At 38.0% G+C, this 24,528-nt stretch overlaps 1 protein-coding gene across 5 annotated transcripts in view; it reads left to right on the forward strand.

The window, feature by feature from the left end:
• Positions 1–24,528, forward strand: part of MTA3 (metastasis associated 1 family member 3) — a 174,028-nt gene that overhangs the window by 68,503 nt on the left and 80,997 nt on the right. For all 5 annotated transcript variants that reach the window (XR_012918547.1, XM_012756600.3, XM_020288595.2 and 2 more), the window contains 4 exons: positions 420–483; positions 2,441–2,558; positions 19,830–19,932; positions 23,702–23,801. Coding sequence is in view for 4 of the 5 variants with exons in the window: in XM_012756600.3 (XP_012612054.1) it covers positions 420–483; positions 2,441–2,558; positions 19,830–19,932; positions 23,702–23,801 (385 nt within the window). In the remaining variant the exon portion in view is untranslated. The remainder of the gene's footprint in view (positions 1–419; positions 484–2,440; positions 2,559–19,829; positions 19,933–23,701; positions 23,802–24,528) is intronic.

The following is a 24,528-nucleotide window of genomic DNA, read 5'->3' on the forward strand; positions in this document are numbered from 1 at the left end:
CGTCTGAAGATCCCTTGTATAAAATTATTTTGTAATGCCTGTTTATAGATTCAGAAACTGACTCTTAGTTTAAAGGTCTCATTGTACTTGTTTTTTTTTTTTTTTCTTGAATAATTAGGAAATACATATAAAATGTTCTGTGTTATAAGGGTTTACTCCTGGCATAGTTCCTCCCCACAGGCTAGCCTCTTAATAAGTAAGTGCCTACAGTGATAACTTTATTTTATAGGTTACTCAACACGAGGATTGTAAAGCAGACCTAAGTAGCCTGAATATATATTAATACATTTAATTGTATTCCTAACTGCCATCCAGCTTTTTAGTACCAGTCCTGCATTTTTAGTATTCTTAACTTTCTGTATGTCATCACTGAGAAGATGAAAGTAGCCCTTCTTACTTTTTTTTTTCTCTTTCTGCAGGGGAAAATGCAGTGTTGCCCTTCTGAATGAGACAGAATCTGTATTATCATATCTTGATAAAGAGGTAATTCGCAACCATACTTGTTCTGTGGGGTTTTTTTTGCATTTATTTATTTTATTTATTTAATTTTTGCATGAAGCTCATACTTTCAAATTTGTTTCTTTTTGCCCCACAGTGTTATTGCAGCAATATGGCAGTATTATTCCAAAACTATGATGACTAGAGTGCATTTGGCTTATTTTATTTTTCTGCTTAACTGAGATAAGAGGTAGCAAAAACTCCTGGGTCTGTCTTTTGTTCGTAATGAAAGACTTTATAAAGTATAGCACATGATTTAGTTGATAGTTGATAAATATTTTTTAGCTTTATGAAATTAATATTTTAGTATATTTGGTTCCCTTTTTCTTTTTTAAATAGTTTTTCTTTTAGGCCCTTACCAGATGAGATTTTACCATTGGTAGTCTGCTTCCTTTCCTGGAATCTTAATTTTTCTTTTGTCATTTAAAAATTTTTTTTCCTTTATTTTTTTATTTTTATTTTTTTAGAGACAGTGTCTCACTTTGTTGCCCAGGCTAGAGTGAGTGCTGTGGCATCAGCCTAGCTCACAACAACCTCAATCTCCTGGGCTCCAGTGATCCTCCTGCCTCAGCCTCCCGAGTAGCTGGGACTAAGGCATGCACCACCATGCCAGGCTAATTTTTTGTATATATATTAGTTGGCCAATTAATTTCTTTCTATTTATAGTAGAGACGGGGTCTCGCTCAGGCTGGTTTCAAACTCCTGACCTCGAGCGATCCGCCCGCCTCGGTCTCCCAGACTGCTAGGATTACAGGCATGAGCCACCGCACCTGGCCACTACCCTTTTTTTTTTTTTTTGACAGTGTCACTCTGTTGCTTGGGCAAAAGTGCAGTGACATTGTTATAGCTCACTGTTACATTGGTGTGACTTTTTAAGAGTTTTACTTTTTAATCTTTTCTCCTGCCACTTACCCATGATTAAAATATAGCATATAATTTCTCAATGGGTGAAATAACTTTGTTTTTTTCCCCTTTTTCCTTATCACAATACGTAAGAACCCCCAGAAGGAGAGAGCTTTACAGTCTTAAAGATTATCTCTTATTTGCTGCTGGGTTGGCTGGGTCTAGGTAAAGTGCTGATGGTGGGGATAGGCCCTTCCAGGATATAATACAGAATTGTGCAGTAGGTGACCTTTGGGAACATGGTAGAAGCAGAAGACAGGATTTTGCTGGTTCAGATGGCCTTCTGTGGTTATACAAAATTCAACAGAGGACTGGTGGACAAGTTATTTTAACCATTAGGCTCTGTAACTAGGGCATTTAAACTTCTTAAGAAATCACTAGAAAGTTTGGTGTTTGTCCTGGTAGTGGTTGTGTGTATAGTTATGTTTATATACCTGTCTCTCTCTCTCTCTATATATATATATATGCTTCAGAATTTAAAGGAGAACTGTAGAATTATAATCAATAATGTTTAATTCAGCCCCTCAAAAGTGATATTAATAAGTAAATTCCATGTTAAGTTCAGCTCTTGCATAGTATAATGTGAGTTCTATGTACCTTTTAATATTCAGAATAAAATGTAGGATGAATACTCCAAAAAGTAAGAGTGACTGGTATTCATGAAGGCATCTGTGTTGTTTGGTGTGGACTTTAGAAGTTTAGAAGATGACTTGATTTTAGGTGTCTTACCTTTGAATTATGGTTTCATTTTGCTAGTTTTTGAAACTGTTGTATAGAGTAAATGGTTTTATTTTAGACTGAAAGAAATAATAAAACTTCCTAATCTATTTCAAGGTACTTCTTTGGGCTTGATTTAATTTTGCACTATTTTACATGATGACAACGTCACTGCTCTCCTTAAAGTTTTATAAATTTATTTATAAAAATGAAATTTTATATACTCTGAGATTTTATGTTTCATTATTGTGACATTAATGTTATTGCTTTATAAAAATAGAAGGAATTAAATTTACTTAGATATTTTCTGTCATTTTTTCAGGATACCTTTTTCTACTCACTGGTCTATGACCCCTCATTGAAAACATTATTAGCTGATAAAGGTGAAATCAGAGTGGGACCCAGATATCAAGCAGACATTCCAGAAATGCTTGTAGAAGGTAAGTTTTTCTTTGGGGCTTACAGTCCTGTGAAAACAAATATATCTTGAAACTCAGATATTCTTATCCTTATGTAAAAGAAGTAACTTTCAGGGTAAAGTTTAAAAGTTATAAACACGTCCAATTTCAGAAGTACAGGCATACCTCATTTTATTGCATTTACTTTATTCCACTTTGCAGATATATGGTTGTTTTTTTTTAAATTGAGGGTTTGTGGCAACCCTATGTCAAGCAAGTCTGTTGGTGCTATTTTTCTATCAGGATGTGCTCACTTCATGTCTCTGTGTCCCATTTGAGTAATTCTTGCCAGGTTTCAAACTTTTCCCTATTAGGATATCTGTTATGGTGATCTTTGTTGTTACTATGATGACTATTTTGGGGCACTACAAACCAGGGCCCTATAAGATGGCAAACATAATCGATAAAGGTTTTGTGTGTTCTGGCTGCTCCACCAACCAGCCATTCCCTGTTTCTTTCCCTCTACTTGGGTCTCCCTATTCCCTGAGAAGAGTTGCATGTCTCTCAGTGGAAATGAAAAGCTAGAAATGATGAAGCTTAGTGAGGAAGGCATGTTGAAAGCCAAGATAGGCTGACATCTAGGCCTCTTGCACCAAACAGCCAAGTTGTGAATGCAAAGGAAAAGTTCATGAAGGAAATTAAAAGTACTGTTCCAGTGAACACACAGATGATAAGAATGCAAAACAGTATTATTGCTGGTAGGGAGAAATTCTTAGTGGTTGGATAGAAGATCAAACCAGCCACAACGCTCCTTTAACCCTTTGCATTCACTTGCTTTTTTCTCGATTCCTTTATTCTACTTGGGATTTAATTTTTTAAATACCCCAGATTTTACAAAGCGCAGCAGTGGAATAAAAAACTGGAGTTTCTTTTCATACAAATTTATTTATTTGGATCTTTTTATATTTCAAATTATTAATACATTCAAAGAGTAATTTTAATCTCTATAAGTTTTGCTAACCGTGTCAAGTCACACTCGACATCCGAGTGCAAAGGGTTAAGCCAAGGCCTAATCCAGAACAAGGCCCTAACTCCTTCTGGAAAGTATTCACCATTGAGAACATTCATGATTCATGGGAGGAAGTCAAAACATCAACACTAACAGTTTGGAGGAAATTGATTCCAACCCTCACGAATAACTGGGTTCAGGACTTCAATGGAAGAAGTCACTGCACATGTGGTAGAAATAGCAAGAGAATTAGAATTAGAAATGGAGCCTGAAGATGTGACTGAATTGCTGTAACCTCATGATAAAATTTGAATGGACGGGAAGTTACTTCTTATGAACGAACAAAGAAAATGGTTTCTTGAGATGGAATCTGCTCCTGGTGAAGATGTTGTGAACATTGTTGAAGTGACAACAAAGGATTTTGAATATTACATCAACTTAGTTGATAAAGCAGCTACAGGGTTTGAGAGGAGTGACTCTTAATTTTGAAAGAGGTTCTACTGTGGGTAAAATGCTATCAAACGGCATTGTGTGCTACGGAGAAATTTTTTATGAAAGGAAGAGTCTACTGATGTGGCAAAGTTCACTGTTGTCTTATTTTAATAAGTTACCACAGCCATGGCAGTTTTCAGCACCCACCACCCTGATCGATCAGCAGCCCTCAATATCTAGGTAAGACCTTCCACCAGCAAAAAGAATAAAATTTGCTGAAGGTTCAGATGACCATTAGCATGTTTTAGCAATGAAATATTTTAAAGTTAAGGTATGATAGGTACATTTTTTGAAACATAATGCTATTGTATACTTAATGGAGTAGTATATAGTGTAAACATAAATTTTATATGTCCCAGGAAACCAAAACATTTTCTATATTGCAGTGGTCTGGAGCTGAACCTGCAGTATATCCAAGATATACTTATATAACAAAGAGCAATGGAAAATAATTTATTTTATCACTTACTCATTTATGACTTTACATTTTTATGAGTGTTATCATGTTCTTCTCTTCTCTCCTCTCCCCTCCCCTCCCCTCCCCTCCCCTCCCCTCCCCCCCCTCCCTTTCTTTTCCTGTTTTTCTTTTAAATACAACTTTAAAGGCCAGGCGCAGTAGCTCATGCCTATAATCTTATCACTCTGAGAGGCTGAGGCGGGAGGAACACTCATGGTCAGGAGTTCGAAACCAGCCTGAGCAAGAGCAAGACTCTATCTCTACTAAAAAACATAGAAAGAAAACTAATTGGCCAACTAAAATATATAGAAAAAATTAGCCAGGCATGGTGGCGCATGCCTGTAGTCCCAGCTACTCGGGAGGCTGAGGCAGAAGGATTTCTTGAGCCCAGGAGTTTGAGGTTGCTGTGAGCTAGGCTGACGCCATGGCACTCTAGCCTGGGCAACAGAGTGAGACTCTGTCTCAAAAAAAATAAAACAAAATAAATAAATACAACTTTAAGAATGTTAGTGGTATTGAACTTGTGTTTTAATGTGATATCCTCATGCCTTGAGTTTCTTATGTCCCTTTTTGTGAAGTAAACACTAGATCTCATGAACATTTTGATGGAGATTTTGGCTGATCTAGGTTTTATGTACCAGGGGAATTCAAAACGTTACATTTTTAAAACAGATCTTTTTTTTTTTTTTTTTTTTGAGCCAGAGTCTCATTTTGTTGCTCAGGCTAGAGTGAGTGCTGTGGCGTCAGCCTTGCTCACAGCAACCTCAAACTCCTGGGCTCAAGCGATCCTACTGCCTCAGCCTCCCGAGTAGCAAGGACTACAGGCATGCGCCACCATGCCTGGCTAATTATTTTGTGTGTATATATTTTTAGTTGGTCAATTAATTTCTTTCTATTTTTAGTAGAGATGGGATCTCACTCAGGCTGGTTTCGAACTCCCAACCTTGAGCAATCCACCCGCCTCAGCCTCCCAGAGTGCTAGATTACAGGTGTGAGCCACCGCACCCGGCCTAAAACAGATCTTTTTTTTTTTTTTTTTTTTTTTGAGACAGAGTCTCCCTTTGTTGTCCAGGCTAGAGTGAGTGCCATGGCGTCAGCCTAGCTCACAACAACCTCAAACTCCTGGGCTCAAGCGATCCTTCTGCCTCAGCCTCCCGAGTAGCTGGGACTACAGGCATGTGCCACCATGCCCGGCTAATTGTTTTATATATATATCAGTTGGCCAATTAATTTCTTTCTATTTATAGTAGAGACGGGTCTCGCTCTTGCTCAGGCTGGTTTTGAACTCCTGACCTTGAGCAATCCGCCCGCCTCGGCCTCCCAGAGAGCTAGGATTAGAGGCGTGAGCCCCGGTGCCGGCCCAACAGATCTTCTTAATGAGACTTAATTAATTTTTTGTTCTCCCATCATGACTATGCACTTAAAATCTTTATTTTTTGATTTCAAAAGTAAAACACTCTTATTATGAAAATTAAAACACTAAATAAGGCAGTGTATAGCCGGGCACGGTGGCTCACGCCTGTAATCCTAGCTCTCTGGGAGGCTGAGGCGGGCGGATTGCTCGAGGTCAGGAGTCCGAAACCAGCCTGAGCAAGAGCGAGACCCCGTCTCTACTATAAATAGAAATTAATTGGCCAACTAGTATATATACAAAATTAGCCGGGCATGGTGGCGCATGCCTGTAGTCCCAGCTACTCGGGAGGCTGAGGCAGCAGGATTGCTTGAGCCCAGGAGTTTGAGGTTGCTGTGAGCTAGGCTGACACCACGGCACTCACTCTAGCCTGGGCAATAAGCGAGACTCTGTCTCAAAAAAAAAAAAAAAATAATAAGGCAGTGTATAATGTGGATAATGCATGCCATTCCCTTTCTTTCAGTCATATCCCACATTTAATTACTATTATCATTCAGGATATTTGTTTTTTTTCTTACCTGGAGTCATCTGTAGGGGGTCCATGTGCAGTGGCATCCTGTACATGTCATTCTGCAACTGCTTCTTTCAGTTAATAGTGCATCTTTAGCATCTTCCTATCATTAGACTGATTTTATTTTTTTAGGGACTGTATAGTTCTTATAAATATCTATGAATATACTATAGTTTTCACTTTCAGTCCCTTATTGTTAAACTTTTAGTTGTTTACATTTTTTGGTGTTACAAGTTGTGTTGCTAGAAAAGCTACACATATATTTATGTGGTGTAAATATTTTTCAAGGATAACTGCTTGGAAGTGAAATGTTGTATACATCTTATATATTCTGTTTGTTTTTTTCCCTTACCATAGCAATGGAAAATATTTTATTTTATTTTTTTGAGACATAGTCTCACTCTGTTGCCTGGGCTAGAGTGCCCTGGTGTCAGCCTAGCTCACAGCAGCCTCAATCTCCTGGGTTCCAGCGATCCTCCTGCCTCAGCCTCCAGAGTAGCTGGGACTACAGGCATGTGCCACCATGCCCGGCTAATTTTTTTTCTCTCTATATTTTTAGTTGGCCAATTAATTTCTTTCTATTTTTAGTAGAGATGGGGGTCTCGCTCTTGCTCTGGCTGGTCTCCAACTCCTGACCTTGAGCCATCCTCCCACCTGGGCCTCACATAGTGCTAGGATTACAGGTGTGAGCCACCATGCCTGGCCTAGGAAATATTTTATATATTGAAAGTGCTCCTTTGCCTTTTAAAAAGGATATATTAATTCATGTATGAGAAAACCAGATACCTGTACAAACACTGGGTGGAAGTGTGTCTCTTCCCCTGCCCCATGCCTTTATTTTATTTTATTTATTTTATTTTAAGACAGAGTCTCACTCTGTTACACTGGGTGGAATGCAGTGGCATCATCATAGCTTACTGCAACCTAAAACTTACGGGCTCAAGCAATCCTCCTGCCTCAACCTCCAGAGTAGTTGGGACTACAGGCATGAGCCACTGCATCTGGCCTTGTTTTATTTGTAGATACAAATTGATAGGTCATTTTTAATAAATGTTTAATACTCATGATTGTGCATGCTCTTAGTTATTTTTAGCTCATTTATAAATTTCTTGTGCTTTTTCTAATTTGGTTACTTTTAAAGGCATTTGTCCTTTGTGCAAAAGTATTACAAATATTTCCCCTTTTTTATCATTTGATTTAAATAAGTTTTTTTTCTTTTTTTTAAATTTTTTATTAGCTTAGTGGTATGCAGAGTCATGAACAAGTTTTAATAGTGATTTAAATTTAAGTTTATTTTTTGTTAGACCATAGTTTAGAATTTATTATTTTTCCTTTAAGGCCATCATGATTATTTGTGTTATGTACAGAATGGCCTCCACTTATTGTTCTGACATCTGATAATTAAAACATGTGAGCTCTTCCATTGGTTCTTCTCTCTCTTTACCTTGTCTTACTTCTAGAAAATGGATGCTGAAAAGTTAAATCAGCAGATACTCAGAATAGATTTTGCGCACAATAGGACACATTGGTGCCAGTGGTGGGTAAGTCACCACCACTGTGTGGCTATAAATCATGCCTGGCTGCAGATGTCTGCATTGTCATGTTCTTATATACAGGTATTCATTTACCATGAGTACAGGGTTAGTTGATAATGATTAAGCTTGGAGAACAGAAAACCATGTCTTAATTTAAATGTGTTTGGAAATATTTTTGAATAGATTGAGAGCAATGAGTAAGTTTATTAAAGGTTGAGAGGTTGCAGTTACTGGCATTCTGATATGTGCAGCTTTGTCCTATAACTAATTTTGGATGTCTATAGTTTTTAATGTTTGATATTAGACTTATAACACTATGCCAAAATGTTTAGTATTTATTATTCCATTAAAAAAACACTAAATTTTTAAATTTTGTAAATGGTCCTGCAAAGAGTTTCCTCTTATACTATCGATACTTGTGGACTCTGCAGATACAACTGAAAAATAAGTTTCTAGAAGTAGAATTTCTAAGTTGTAGAGCATGTATGTTTTAAGTTTCATAGAAAATATCAAATTTTATTCCAAGTTGTCATTAAAATGTTAATTTTCCCCTTGTTTTATTTAAGTTATAATTTGTTATAGTAAATCTCACCCTTTTTAGTGTATAAGTCTGAATTTTTAATAAATGTGTATTCTCCTAGTTAAATAGTTCAGCAAGTCCTTTGGTATACATATGTATACAGGCACCCAGAATAAGTATTAAGTTTCCTAAGAAGAGTTTTGTTACTCTTTGCTGAACTGTGATCTGTCCTTTCTTTGAACTCTATAGGCTATGTCATTCACATAATCTTTTTGCTATTTTTATTATTTGACTTTTATAATTATGGACTGCCTGAGCTATGGTCATGTGATCCTCTCTTGAGCCCTGAGCATAAGCCTAGGCATATATGTAAGCCTATACATTTTTGCTTATTGCTGGTGTAAAGTGCTGAATAAAGTAATGAAATTGGGATGGTTCAAATAACAATGGGCAAAAAAAATCAGACCATGGAATCTCATAAGTTCCCATTTATTTAAAAAGCTATTTAAAATAAGATATTTGCTCCTGAAAAGCATGAAGATTGGGTATAATTTTAAAAGCAGTCTGGGTGTGGTGGCTAAGGCCTGTAATTCAAGTACTTTGGGAACCCAAGGCAGGAGGATCACTTGAGGCCAAGAGTTGGAGATCGGCTCAAGGAAACAGAATGTGCCTATGTTTCTTTAAAAAATTAAGAATAATTAACTGGATGTGTGGCATGTACCTGTGGTTCTAGCTACTTGGGAGGCTGAAGCAGGAGGATCACTGGAACCGAGGAGTTTGGGGCTGTAGTGAGCTATGATTGTGCCACTGCCCTTTAGCCTGGGCGACAGAGGGAGACCCCAACCACTCCCCCCCAAAAAAAACACCAAACACAGAACCATGTCTACCAAGCTAAGAATTATTAAAAGTTATTATTTTAGGAAATGAAATAATAGGTAAAATGGAATAATTTATTCTAGAACCCTCAAAAGGACTTGAGGTTCTTGAGGTTTAATTTGTGGGGAGGGGCAATAATTATTAACAGCTTATGGCATTTGGATAGTTGTGCTAGCTATCTGTATATTTAGACACCCTGTGTATTTAGAAATTGGAACTGAATATTCGCTTATATAGTAGATCTTAAAGTTCATTAAATAGTGTTAATTGACTTATAACAAGTTTATCCTGGAATTCCTCTGGGTAAGTGGTTTACAAACTGTATCCAGGCAACAGAAAGCTTTATATGAAATATTATGCAGTATAACCTTAACTAAAGTAAGAAGAGTTGTTTTGGGTGAAGTGGGGATAAGGCCCCCATTGAGTCTCTTGAGGCACCCTAGTGTACTGCCAGACTCAAGATACAAGTTAAAATCTGCTGATCAATACAGCACTTGACACCTCTTTCAATCCCTCTCTTCATTACCCAGTCACAATCCCCAAATAAACTCTCTGTAGTTAAAAAGTACTTGTGGTGAATTCATGTCTCTTTGTGACCTGGCATAACAAATGTGCTCCATTTGCTTTGCTTTTTTCTATTTTACAGTCTTAAAGTTTATCTTATTGCAAACAACATGAAATGTAGTAGAAAATGCAGTTATACAGTACTGGAAACAAAAGGTGTAATCCCTCAAATCATCCCTCCTCAGCTGCTAATACACAGCGTTATTAGTGTAAACCTTTTCTTGTACAGTGTTACATAAGTATAGTGATCCATGAAATTATATTCTATGGAATGTTCTATTGTGTGATAGATCCAGGTTTTTTCATCCAGGTTTTTTTTTTTTTTTGAGACAGAGTCTCACTCTGTTGCCCGGGCTGGAGTGCCAAGGCGTCAGCCTAGCTCACAGCAACCTCAAACTCCTGGGTTCAAGCAGTCCTTCTGCCTCAGCCTCCCGAGTAGCTGGGACTACAGGCATGCGCCACCTTGCCCACCTCATTTTTTCTGTGTATTTTTAGTTGGGCAATTAATTTCTTTCTATTTATAGTAGAGACAGGGTCTCACTCTTGCTCAGTCTGGTTTCAAACTCCCGACCTTGAGCAGTCCTCCCGCTTTGGCCTCCCAGAGTGCTAGGATTACAGGCATGAGCCACTACGTCTAGCCTTTTTTTTTTTTGAAATAGAGTCTTGCTCTGTTGCTTGGGCTATATAGTGCAGTGATGTCATCATAGCTCACTGCAGCTTCAGACTCTAGGGCTCAAGTGTTTCTCCAGTCTCAGCCTCCTGAGTAGCTGGGACTACAGGTGCGTACCACTATGCCCACCTAATTTTTCTACTTTCTGTAGAGTTGGAGACCTCACTATATTGATCAGGCTGATCTTGAACTCCTGGCCTCAAGCGATCCTTCCACCTTAGCTTCCCAAAGTGCTGGGAGTACAGGCATGTACCCAACCATGTTTTTTCTTGACATTTATTATCTATTTGTATATTTTTTCTGTTCCAGATTTCACAAAGATTCTGGTTGACTTTGCATTAATATTATATATTACTTTGGGAGCCATTGATCATTTTATAATATTGAGCAGCATGTAGATTTGTTTTTGAGGTGTTTTTTCTATGCCAGTGGTTTGTTAGTTCTTGCATGCTATTTTTTTGTAAATGAGCTACTTGACTAGTACCTGGAAAAAAGTCCTTCCTATTTTCATTGGGGTTGCAGTTTAAGCTAATCTAGGGAGAATAGGCATTTTGATGATCTTGGAATGTCCTAACCAGAAATAAAGAATGTCTTTCCCTTTCTTCAAGGCTACTTTTGGGTATTGTTGGAATAGGAGTTGTTTTTTAAAATATAGTTTTAGTCATATAGGTTATAAATGTTTCTTATTTGTTTTTACATTTTATGACTTGTTAGCTTTTTGTGTATTCATCTTTAACAAAGAAAAACACCAGATTTGTAGATTTTAGAGATTACCAGTTTTTCATCATAAATATGGAAGTTGTTTTAGACTCTTATTTTATCCTGAAAGATTTAGCATATACAGAATGTTTCTTTTCACCTGTAATCAGGCAACTGACTAGATGCAATGTTACAGAACTCCTCTTCTTTTCTAATTAATTTTTGTGGGAGATGGAATAAGAAGGCCATAGGTATACCAACAGATAAAATACACTTGAAAAACATGGACGCTGCCATCACAGTAACTAGCTAGTACGTGATTGTAGGGAAATTAAATAGTAGAGAAAATATCATATTTAAGAACAGATGTTTAGGTCTTATTGGAATCCGTTCTTTACTAACCCTTTGATACTCCTGAGTGGCCAGATTCTAATTTGCATTGGCTTGCAATATGGAACTGGAATTAATATCTTGGGTAGGTGGCAGCAGCAGCACCGTGCCAGAATATGTTACAGGCTTGCTTTCTTTCTGAACATATCTTGATGAATTCTAGGAGATCGTTCTGGCATTTGTCTCACTAGGGAATAAATCTTTTTGTGTCTTTTGAATTTTTAAGTTTATTTATGGCTACCTACCACCCAACAGACTCTAAAGATGTGTATATAGTTTGTAAATGAAGTAAAGTTTTCTTTGAAATTTTGTTTTATTTATTTATTTTTTGAGACAGTCTCACTCTGTTGCCTGGGTTAGAGTGCCGTGGCATCAGCCAGGCTCAGAGCAACTTCAAACTCCTGGGCTCAAGTGATCCTCCTGCCTCAGCCTCTGAAGTAGCTTGAGACTATAGACATACACCACTATGCCCCGCTAATTTTTTCTATTTTTAGTTGCCCAACTAGTTTTTTTCTATTTTTAGTAGAGACTGGGTCTCACTCTTGCTCAGGCTGGTCTTGAACTCCTGAGCTCAAGTGATCCTCCTACCTTGGCCTCCCAGAGTGCTAGGATTACAGGTGTGAGCCCCCATGCCCAGCCTGAGATTTGATTTTTAAAATTTATGTTCAATATTTTAATAAACGTATTTCATTATAAAAAAAACTATCAAGACAGTACATAAGGGTGGACATTGAGATCAGTAGAACAGAACAGATACTCTAGAAATAGACCTGCACGTATTTCTTTAAGGAAAAGGTGATAAAACAATTGGATATCCATATATTTTTAACAAAGAACCTCTGCCCTTATGTCACATCATATACAAAAATGAACTTAAAAATGGATCACTAATCTAAATGTTAAAGCTTAAATTATGGCCGGGCGCAGTGGCTCACGCCTGTAAATCCTAGCACTCTGGGAGGCCGAGGTGGGCGGATTGCTCGAGGTCAGGAGTTCGAAACCAGCCTGAGCCAGAGCGAGACCCCGTCTCTACTATAAATAGAAACAAATTAATTGGCCAACTAACATATATAGAAAAAATTAGCCGGGCATGGTGGCGCATGCCTGTAGTCCCAGCTACTCAGGAGGCTGAGCCAGCAGGATCGCTTGAGCCCAGGAGTTTGAGGTTGCTGTGAGCTAGGCTGATGCCATGGCACTCACTGTAGCCTGGGCAACAAAGTGAGACTCTGTCTCAAAAAAAAAAGAAAAAGCTTAAATTATAAAAACTTCTAGATGAATACTTAGGGGAGTATCTTCATGACCTTAAAGTTGGCAGATTTCTTAGGCAGGACACAAAAAGCATGAGCCATTAAAAAAAATCTTTGATAAACTGAACTTTATCAAAATTAAAAGTTTCTGCTCTTCAAAATACACTATTAAGGCACTGCAAAGATAAGTCACAACAAGAAAATATTTGCAACACATAAATTTGATAAAGAATTTGTATCCAGGCTATATAAGTATTTTTATAACTTCATAATTAGAAGATAATCGGATTTTTTTTTTTTTTTTTTTTTTGAGACAGAGTCTCGCTTTGTTGTCCAGGCTAGAGTGAGTGCCGTGGCTTCAGCCTAGCTCACAGCAACCTCAAACTCCTGGGCTCGAGCTATCCTTCTGCCTCAGCCTCCCGAGTGGCTGGGACTACAGGCATGTGCCACCATGCCCGGCTAATTTTTTCTATATATATCAGTTGGCCAATTAATTTCTTTCTATTTATAGTAGAGACAGGGTCTTGCTCTTGCTCAGGCTGGTTTTGAACTCCTGACCTTGAGCAATCCGCCCGCCTCGGCCTCCTAAGAGCTAGGATTACAGGTGTGAGCCACCACGCCCGGCCAGATAATCGGATTTTTAAAAATGGGCAAAAGAACTTAACAGAAGATATACAAATGGCTAATAGCACATGCAAATATTTTTAATATCATAAGTTATCAGGGAAATGGAAATTAAAAGCCCTGTGAGATACCACTAGCTAAAAATTTAAAGGCTTACAATGTCAAATACTGGCAAACACGTCAAGCAACTGGAATTCTCATTACTGTTGGTGGAAATGTAAAATGGTACAGACATTTTGAAAAATAATTTGGCAGTTTCTTATAACATTAAACATATATTTACCATATGATCTAGCAATTCCACTCCTAGATTTTTATCTGAAAACTTACACAAAAATGTTGCAAATTCATTCATAGTAGTCAAAAATGGAAATGACTAAAATGTTCATCAACAAGTGGATGGACAAATTGTGCTATAGTCATATAATAGGATCCTAGTTCGTCATAAAGAGAAACAAACTAATAATACACACACTAATAATACAACAACATGGATAAATTTCAAATCAGTATTCTGAATAAAAGAAAGCAGAAACAGGCAGGGCGAGTAATCTCAGCACTTTGGGATGCTGAGGCAGGAGCTTAGTTTGAGGCCAGGAGGGCAACATAGCCAGACACCGTTTCTACAAAAATTAGAAAATTAGCCAGGCATGGTGGTGCTTGCCTGTAGTCCCAGATGCTTGGGAGGCTGAAGTGGGTAATCCACTTGAGTCCAGGAATCCGAGGCTGCCAGTGAGCTATGATCATGCCACTGCAGTCCAGTCTGGGTAACAGCAATACCTCATCTAAAAAAAAAAAAAAAAAAAAAAAGCAAACACAGAAGAGGAAATGCTGTATGACTACAACTCTAGAAAAGACTAATGTATTAGGCATAAGGGTAGGGACTGGGAATTGACTAGGAAGAAGCTCAAGGGAACTTTTTTTGGTGATAGAAATATTCTGTACCTGGTTGTAGTAGTGGTTATGTGTTATATACATTTGTCAAACTTATCATATTATTCACTTAAAATGGGTGCATTTTATTGCATGAGAATTATACCTCAGTAAAGTTGATTGAAAAAAATGGATGTGGGCAAAGGGTTGACAAAAGTCTTTCTTCTTCTGTTTGAGAATTTGACTTTGGTTAACTCTAGCTGTATTCCTTGGTAACCAGATGAAGGTAGAATGTCAAGTATGTGACCAGGCAACAGTGCTTATGGTAAAAATTACTGCTGTTGGTAACGTGTGTGTGGACAGGGAAGAACTGTAGTTGAACTATGAATACTTGACAAGAATCTGTAACTCTGGGCTTCCTGGAGGGTAGTGGTTCTTGAGACTGAGCATGTCCCTTGTGAAGACCCTAGACGCTACACCTATGGAATTGTGAAAAGACATAGTAGCTTCTGTGAAACATAAGGGTTGGAAGCCAGGGTGACTTCTACCCTGCCTGGTAGGCATTTCATCACCTTGGGTGTGAGCTGTCATCTAGGATCTAAAACTGTAGCCTTGATGACTACACATAAACTACCCTATGGATTCCAGTTAAGAGGGACTTTAGCATTACATAGAGAGACTAGTGGAAGAGAAAGAGGAACTGAAGAAGTTGCTGTGGCTCATTTGGAAGAATCCTAAGCTCAAGTCAGCGATCCAGACTCAGGTGATCCAGACTGAGGTGGGCTGCCTCAGCATTGGTGGGTTCACCAGCAGGCTTGGCAAGGCAGCAGCAGGCCCACCCTTACTCCAGAGCAACTGTAAGATGCTGGTCTCCCTCTTAATCCTTTTGGGTCCTTTTCCTGCCCAAAAGATCTGTCCCCACCCTATCAGGATCCACCCCTAAAATCTTTGAGATTTTAAATCTTTCATGGAATTTGAATAAACTACCTAGAGAATTTTCCATAGGAAAAGATGTCATACATGGGAAGTTTCAAATTACTATTTAAATGTATTTCGTATAATATTGGAATTTTAAAAAAGAAATCTAATTTACATACTACATTTAAAATTTTAATTGTTCAAAAGTGGTGTAATAACATTTAAGTTATTAAACTAAAATGACTCTGGATTCACATATTTGGGCAAAATGTGGGTATATTTTTTTGTTGTTGTTTTGTTTTTATTTTTGTTTTGTTTTAAGAGAAAGGATCTTGCTCTATTGCCCAGACTGGAGTGCAGCAGTGTGATCACACCTCAATGCACCCTTGGACTCCTGGGTTCCAGTGATCCTCCTACCTCAGCCTCCTGAGTACCTGGGACTATAGGTGCATGCCAACACACCTGGCTAATTTCTTCCTTACTTCCCTTTCCCTCCCTTCCCCTTTATTCCACCTTTACCCTTTCTTTCTTCCTTTCTTTTCTCCTTTCCTTCTTTTTGCTCGAGAGAGGGTTTTATTATGTTGCCTGGTCTTGAACTCCTGTGCTTAAGTGATACTCCCGCCGTAGCCTCCTGAGTAGCTGGGAATACAGGTGCATGCCACCATGCCTAGCTAATTTTTTTATTTTTCATTTTTGTTGGGAGAAGTTCTCACTATGTTGCCCAGACTGGTCACAAACACCTGGCCTCCTGAAATTCTGGGATTACAGGCATGTACCCAGCCTGACTTTTTTATGATGTGGTGGTTGCTAATCAACTTAAAAACACCAGCCTGTAACAATTGTGTAAATAAATAATTGATTGCAATCATGTAGAACAGTAATTCTCAACTCTGTGGCAATTTTGTCCCCAAGGGTACATAAGATAATGTGTAGACATTTTTGGTTTGTCACAACTGTTGGAGGAAGTGGGAGCAGGAAAGTTGGGGGGAGCATATTACTGTCATCTAGTTGGTAGAGGCCAGGGATCCTGCTAAGGATCCTATAATACACAGCAAGTGTTTGCTTAGATTGAGAAATCCTGCTATAAAGGGTTCCTTAGGACATAGCATTCGATAAATGTTAGTTAATATTTATGTAATTATAAAAGTACTTAAATTTTCACATATAATTTTTATATTATCCAGTTTATTTCTTTATTTCTTTTTATTTTTTGAGACAGAGTCTCACTCTGTTGCCCGAGCTAGAGTGCCGTGGCATCAGCCTAGCTCATATCAACCTCAAACTCCTGGGCTCAAGCGATCCTTCTGCCTCAGCCTCCCGAGTAGCTGGGACTACAGGCATGTGCCACCATGCCCAGCTAATTTTTTCTATATATTTTTAGTTGGCCAATTAATTTGTTTCTATTTTTAGTAGAGACGGGGGTCTCACTCTTGCTCAGGCTGGTTTCAAACTCCTGACCTTGAGCAATCCACCTGCCTCGGCCTCTCAGAGTGCTGGGATTACAAGCATGAGCTACTGCACCTGGCCTATTTTTTATTTTAGTTTTTTTAGAGACAGAGTCTCACTCTGTTGCCCGGGCTAGAGTGCCGTGGCATCAGCCTAGCTCACAGCAACCTCAAACTCCTGGGCTCAAGTGATCTTTCTGCCTTAGCTTCTGGAGTAGCTGGGTCTATATGCATGCACCACCATGCCCAGCTAATTTTTTTTCTATATATTTTTAGTTGGCCAATTAATTTCTTACTATTTTTAGTAGAGACGGGGTCTTGCTCTTGCTCAGGCTGGTTTCGAACTCCTGACCTTGAGCAATCCGCCCGCCTCGGCCTCCCAGAGTGCTAGGATTATAGGCGTGAGCCACTGTGCCTGGGCTTTCTTTCTATACTTTTGATAATGTTTCTTTTCTTTTTTTTTTTGAGACAGAGTCTCACTTTGTTGCCCAGGCTTGAGTGAGTGCTGTGGCATCAGCCTAGCTCACAGCAACCTCAGTCTGCTGGGCTCAAGTGATTCTTCTGCCTTAGCCTCCCGAGTAGCTGGGACTACAGGTATGCGCCACCATACCTGGCTAATTTTTTCTATATATATTAGTTGGCCAATTAATTTCTTTCTATTTTATAGTAGAGATGGAGTCTTGCTTTTGGTCAGGCTGGTTTCGAACTCCTGACCTTGAGCAATCCACCCGCCTTGGCCTCCCAGAGTGCTAGGATTGCAGGTGTGAGCCACCGCACCCGGCCTTGATGATGTTTCTTTTTGTGCTAGTACAATATTGTTTTAATTACTTTTGTTGTGTAATTTAATCCAGTTTTGGTTAATCTTATTTTAATAACTGACTTCTAGAGATTAATATTGAAATAATTTTATCGACTTTCAAAACTAATTCTATAGTCATGCATTACTTAATGATGTTCATATGTTCTGAGATACGTGTCTTTAGGCAATTTCATCATTGTGTGAACATCATAGAGTGTACTTACACAAACCTAGCAGGCATAGTCTACCATACAACTAGACTGCATGGTGTGGCCTGTTCTCTGAGAGTACAAACCTGTTCAGCATGTTACTGCACTGAATACTGTATGAAATTATATCAGAATGGTATGTGTGTGTCTAAGCATGTCTAAACATAGAAAACATAGAGTAAGAATATGCTATGAAAGATAAAAGAGGTACCTGTATAGGATACTTACCATGAATGGAGCTTGCAGGACTAAAACTTTCTCTGGGTGAGTCAGTGAGTGAGTGGTAAGTTGATGTGGAGGCCCAGAACATTATTGTATAACACTGTAGACTAATAAATTAATCTTAGTTTATTATAACTCTTTTAGTTTATAACTTAAAACAAATTTTTTTAAAAGCTTTTTGACTCTCTTAAAATGACACTTAAAACACAAACACTATGAGACTAAAAGAAGAGTCAGATGACTGAACTATTTATACCATCCTGAGGTTATAGAACAAAGAGGGGGTTGGGGATTTTTGTGGGGGCAGGAGAGTGACATGGGTTAAGGGAGAGGGAAGGGAGGAAAGCATGGCCAGCAAAAGCTGTGAAGCTGTCTTGTTACTAGATAAAGTCTCTCGGGTAATCCTGCAGCTGCTCTCGGAAAGCATAGATGTAGCCTATATTAATGTGTCAGACCTTACCTGTGTCAGATCTTCAGTCTGCTTTTCCTATGAGTTAACCTTTCCTAGATCTGGATAAATGGGACTCAGAGAAAGTATGTTTGCATCTGCTGCTCACTTTACATCACTAATGTTTGTTTCTTCTAAAGGGCAATTATATCCACAAAAGAGAGCTTTTTAGGGCTGTTAGAGGCAGGGTCTCACTATGTTGTTATCTAGGATGGTCTCAAACTTGAACTCCTGGTCTCAAGCCATCCTCTTGCCTCAGCCTCCTGAGAAGCTGAGACTATAGTGTGTGCCACTGTACCCAGCTAAAATTTCTTTATATAAAACCAACAGTTTTATTTCATAGTGTTTTATGTTTTTATTGTTAAAATGAATGTGATTTTTTTTTTACATTGTATTTTCTTTGTTTGGAAAGCCATTGTATTTTTTGTATTTGTTTTTTATTGTGCCATTTTAGTCATTTCTTATTCCTTTGATTTATAACTTAATACATTGACCAGAACTCATATTGAACAAAAATGATCATAAATGTCATCCTTGTATGTTTCTGAATTAAATATAGTATAAAAAGCATAGTACTCTGATGGCTGGTGCAATAAAAAATGAATTTTATTTAGAACAAAGAATATTTCTAATTGTCCAGGAAAGAGCCTCTAGAATGACAGTTTCATACAACCTTAGTTTTTTAGAATATCTGAACAATATTTTGTGCTGAAGGTAATGTGCTGAAGTAACATAATCATAACCCACTTTTCTTAGCTTTCTTCTCTCGTTCCCCTTAATGTACTCCAGACAGCATGAGCTAGTTTCTCTATCACATTTTAACGCCCAGTGACCATGTTATGTTCTCATTTCTGTTTTAAAGTCCTTTCCCAGTACATTGAATGTACTACCAGTACATTCAAACCCTATAGTTCTCAGCAGAAATGCCACCTCCTTCATGACATTGTTGCCTAGCTAGCCTGAAATGATTCCCCTAATCTTTGGATTCTTACAGCTATATCTATAGGTCTCTTATGGCATTTGCTTCTTTTGTTTGTATCATTAGGTATATATGTATAAGTTTTATTATAGTTTAAGGGACTGGTGGCAGTGGTGCTTTCTTTTTCATCTTTATATCTCTTAGCATAGGGCATAGTGCCCCTCGCACATGAGTATGTACTCTGGAAAAAATGTTAACAACTAAATGAAGGTACCATATGGTTACTTTCATTCTATTATCATCAGTGTTCCCTTTACAAAGTGTTATACATCTGCTGTTTAAAAGAATGTACCAAAACTATGCACATTTACCTTGCACTCAAGCATTTCTAAAGGTATGGTGACCATTCTCATTAACCATATGAGACAATGTTTCTTGTGTGTAACAGGACTCCATTTCATTTGTTTTTGGACAGGAGAATCAGATGAGAGGGAACAGTCAAAATTGGAAGTTAAAGTTTGGGACCCAAATAGCCCACTTACAGATCGACAGATTGACCAGTTTTTAGTTGTAGCACGGTAAGTATGTCATCATTGAGTCAAGGAATATCTTTTCTTTTTATAAAAGAATTTATAAGTATTTGTACATTCTTTTTTTTGTATGCTACTTTTTCTGCATTGGTTGTATTATCCTTTTTCTAGTTATATAAGAAAGCTTAATATTAGTACATATCATACCACTTCCTAAATAATAGTTTACTATCATTAATTTCTATTTTAAATGAAATGGGCTCATTAATTTTTGCTCAAAGAAAACAGAAGAAATTAAATCCCTGAAATCCCATATCTTTAATGGAAGCAGTGATCTCATTTATTGTAGACATGGATCATTTGGGTATCAATAAGTACATGCTGTTGGAATCCCTCTCGCTGCATCCGTGTGTGAGGAAGGCCTGTTGCTAAGCACAGCGCTTTCTTTGCGAGCATTCAGCCTGCTGCCTGGCTGGTCTCCTTCCTTTCTCCTCTTCTTTTCTGAGAAAACGAATGGGGCCGAATTTTATTTTTATTTTTTAAATTATAATGGTAAATGATGCTCATGGAGAAAATAGCCCCAAAACAGAAAATAATTGAAATTATCATAGCATTGTCATAGTGGAAAAATTGGAAAAAACCTAAGTTGGTACACTCATTTAATTGAATATTACTTTTTAGTAATTAAATGAATGAGTTAGAACTATATGTAGCAAAGAGATAATTTGAAAGATAATATTTCAAGGGTACATACAGTATGATCATTTATGTGTATATAAAGCAGCCATTTATGAAAAGTTCTACAATGTGCAAAACAATGCTTTATTTCATTAATGGATTTTTTTATACATTAATGGATATACAGGGGATTTTAACCTAATTTACATATTTCTTTTTTTTTTTTTTTTTGAGACAGAGTCTCACTTTGTTGTCCAGGCTAGAGTGAGTGCCGTGGCGTCAGCCTAGCTCACAGCAACCTCAAACTCCTGGGCTCGAGTGATCCTTCTGCCTCAGCCTCCCGAGTAGCTGGGACTACAGGCATGCGCCACTATGCCCGGCTAATTTTTTTTTTTTTTTATATATATATCAGTTGGCCAATTAATTTCTTTCTGTTTATAGTAGAGACGGGGTCTCGCTCTTGCTCAGGCTGGTTTTGAACTCCTGACCTTGAGCAATCCGCCCGCCTCGGCCTCCCAAGAGCTAGGATTACAGGCGTGAGCCACAGCGCCCGGCCTACATATTTCTTTAAAACATGAACCAAACATGGCAAAATGTTAAAACCAATTAGATCTATACAGTAGATGCAAGATCCTTCAGTATATTATTCTCTGATTTTCTTTTGAACTCTTTTCATAATCCAAAGGAAAAAATAGTCTTAGCTCATCCTTACATAGCATTTTTTATAGAGCCAGTCACCACAGATTGTCACACTTTGTTTTGTTTTTTTTTTTTTGTTTTTTTTTGAGACAAAGTCTCACTCTGTTGCTGGGGCTAGAGTGCAATGATGTGAGCCTGGTTCATAGTAACCCCAAACTCCTGGGCTCAAGTGATCCTCCTGCCTCAGCCTCCCGAGTAGCTGGGACTACAGGCATGTGACACATGCCTGGCTGATTTTTTCTATATATTTTTAGTTGGCTAATTAATTTCTATCTATTTTTAGTGGGGACAGAGTCTAACTCTTGCTCAGGCTGGTCTGGAACTCCTGAGCTCAAACAATCCACCTGCCTCGGCCTCCCAGAATGCTAGGATAACAGACGTGAGCTACCATCCCCTGCTCATTGCCACACTTTGAATGGGTGGCCAGGCACTGGGACTCCAGAGCCCTCACTGAGCACCCACTGTGCAGTGGGTAGAGACACTTGATGTACATCACTGAGGAGGGACCATTCAGTTGAGTAGAGGAGACTGAGGGTTCAGGAATGGAAATGAATTCTTTTTTTTAATTTTTTTATTTAATCTCTTTATTTTTACTTTTTTTCTTTTTGTGATTTAGGGTATCCTTAGAGAAATGAATTCTTGATGGAACACCTAGCCTAGAGGCCCCAGACAGGTTGTCCAAATTGTGGATTATTTAGGAGACATTGTAGTTTTCAAATTTGATTTGCATTCTGTTTTTTCCTTTTCTTGATTGCCAAGGGCTAATATGTTTTCTTTTCCTTTGAAGCTAGCCTGAAAGATACCAAGGGCTTGGTCCCTAGTATCGTTTTATTTTCAATCTTTGCTTTAAAAATCTTCTAAATACAAAGTAAGACCACAGTCAAATGCCACTGCCCATTTACTAGAGTGGTGAAAATTTCAAAGACAGTGCCAAGCATTGGTGAAGATGTGGAAGAACCAGCAGTCTCCTTGGAGTAAAAATTGGTACAGCTACTTTGGAAAATGATTGGCTATCCTCTAATGCAGGTATCCTCAAACTATGGCCCTTAGGCCACATGCGGGTGTTTTTGCCCATTTGTGTTTTTACTTCAAAATAAGATACATGCAGTGTGCATAGGAATTTGTTCATAGTTTTTTTTTAAACTATAGTCCGTCCCTCCAACGGTCTGAGGGACAGTGAACTGGCCACCTGTTTAAAAAGTTTGAGGACCCCTGCTCTAATGTATACATCCCTTAAGTTTCACTCCTAAATATATACCTGGCAAAAATGTATACTCCTTTGCACCAAAAGATATGGTATACAAATGGCATGCATGGCACTATTCATAGTAACCCCAAACCAGAAGCGACACGGAATGTCAATCAACAATAGAGCAGAGGCAGGGGTGGGGGATCATACAAAAGAATGCTGCATAGTAGGTTAAATGAATGAACACAGCTGTCGTCACCATCATGGATGAATCCACAAACATCATTTTGAACAAAAGAAGCTGAACAGAGAGTGTCTACATTGTGATCCTATTTGAGCCATACTGCTGGCTGGTGGTGGAATCCAGGATGGCGGCTCCATTTGGGAAGGAGCATGAGAAGCCTTCTGGGTTGCTGGTCACATTCTTTCTGGGCCTGGATGTTTATGACACGGGTGTGGGTGTGTTCACTTTATGATACCTACATCACTTTGCATTGTGTACTTTTCTGCATGTATGTTATATTTTAATTAAATGCTTAGAAAATTCTCTTCCTCAGCTAACATGTTTAAAATGCAGGTAGTAAGCAATGAGTCTTATTTCATGCTGTACCTCTTGAGGTTAGGGTTCCTTACATAGAGGAAGCCCTTCTAAATCATTAAATGAAAATCTTTGTTGATCATTGTTGTGGTAATTTTTTTAAATGGGATTTTATAGCCAAATATGCCAGAAAAGTATTAAAAAATAAAAGAAAAGAGAAATAAAAATAAATGGGATTTTAGTAGAAGTCTATTTTTATATTGAGTCATCACAGGAAGGGGTTGCTATAGTTAATGATATTTCAAGGAAAAAATGTTGCTGGATTTTATAATTTGGGCTAAAAAAGTGATCAGAACTTGCTTTGCTGTAATAGTCAAACTGCAGCTCAGTGACTTTTTATTTTTTGAGCCAATTTGAAGACAAATGGTTTATTCCATGGCATTTTATAATAGATCTTCCTTGTCTTTCTTTATGCCCACATGAGCTATTTTTTCTTGATTTAATTATAAGTATCCGTTCATGGTAGATTGGCTTGTCAATTATTAAATCTTATAGAAGGAAAATACTTTTTACTTGATATTTGATTCTCAATCTTCCAACAACTTGTTTTGCCTTTTATTTTACAATTTTTCATTCTCTACCTAAATATGTTTTTTTAAATATACAAAAATAACAAGCTTAATTTTTTCTTACTGTGTTTGTGGTTTATTCAGTGCTGTTGGGACATTCGCTAGAGCCCTTGATTGCAGCAGTTCTGTGAGGCAGCCTAGTTTGCATATGAGTGCTGCTGCAGCTTCCCGAGACATCACACTGGTAAGACACTCTCTGACATTTTGAAATTGTTTATCCTCCTGCTACTTTTTAATTATTAAGCCATTAAGCAATACTGTAGACCTGGGAGCTTTCTTGTTCTGAGTCCTACAGACTGCTAGGTTGATTTGGCCTGGGTATAGTTGGTTAACTGGATTCCTAAGTCACTCTTCTGTTTGTGAGCAAGTCATTCTTCTGTTTGTGAGCTAAGAGAAGAATGACTATTCCATGAAGGAGGTGTAATATGGCAAAACAATATTTTTTGGGGGGGGCACAATTTACCATTTTGATTTATCTGTTTTAATGTTGTGGTTATTTTGAGCTGGTTTCTTGCTATGTTGCCCAGGGTGGTCTCGAACTCCAGGCTTAAACAATTCTCTTGCCTCAGCCTCCCAAGGAGCTGGGACTGCAGGTGTGTGCCAGCTGCCCAGGTTGATTTTACTTTTTCTATGGACTGAGTCTATGTGCTTACATAGTTGTAGATCATACATAATGCTTTTTGATTTTTTCACACACAAAAAACATTTTTTGTGTAAAAGTGATCTCCTCTTGAAACTTGCTGTAGGAGTTACTTTGTTGTCATGTCATTAGTCAATATCAATATTTAAAGTTTTTCCTGCCTGTTCACTGGAAACAGTTTTCTTATGTTATTTCATTATATTATGGTTGCTATCTTTTAAATTTATTTGATCTTTTCTTTTCATGATCAAATGAAGCTACCAGTATTTAG

This window comes from Microcebus murinus, chromosome 3 (assembly GCF_040939455.1).
Source record: "Microcebus murinus isolate Inina chromosome 3, M.murinus_Inina_mat1.0, whole genome shotgun sequence".
NCBI lineage: Eukaryota > Metazoa > Chordata > Mammalia > Primates > Cheirogaleidae > Microcebus > Microcebus murinus.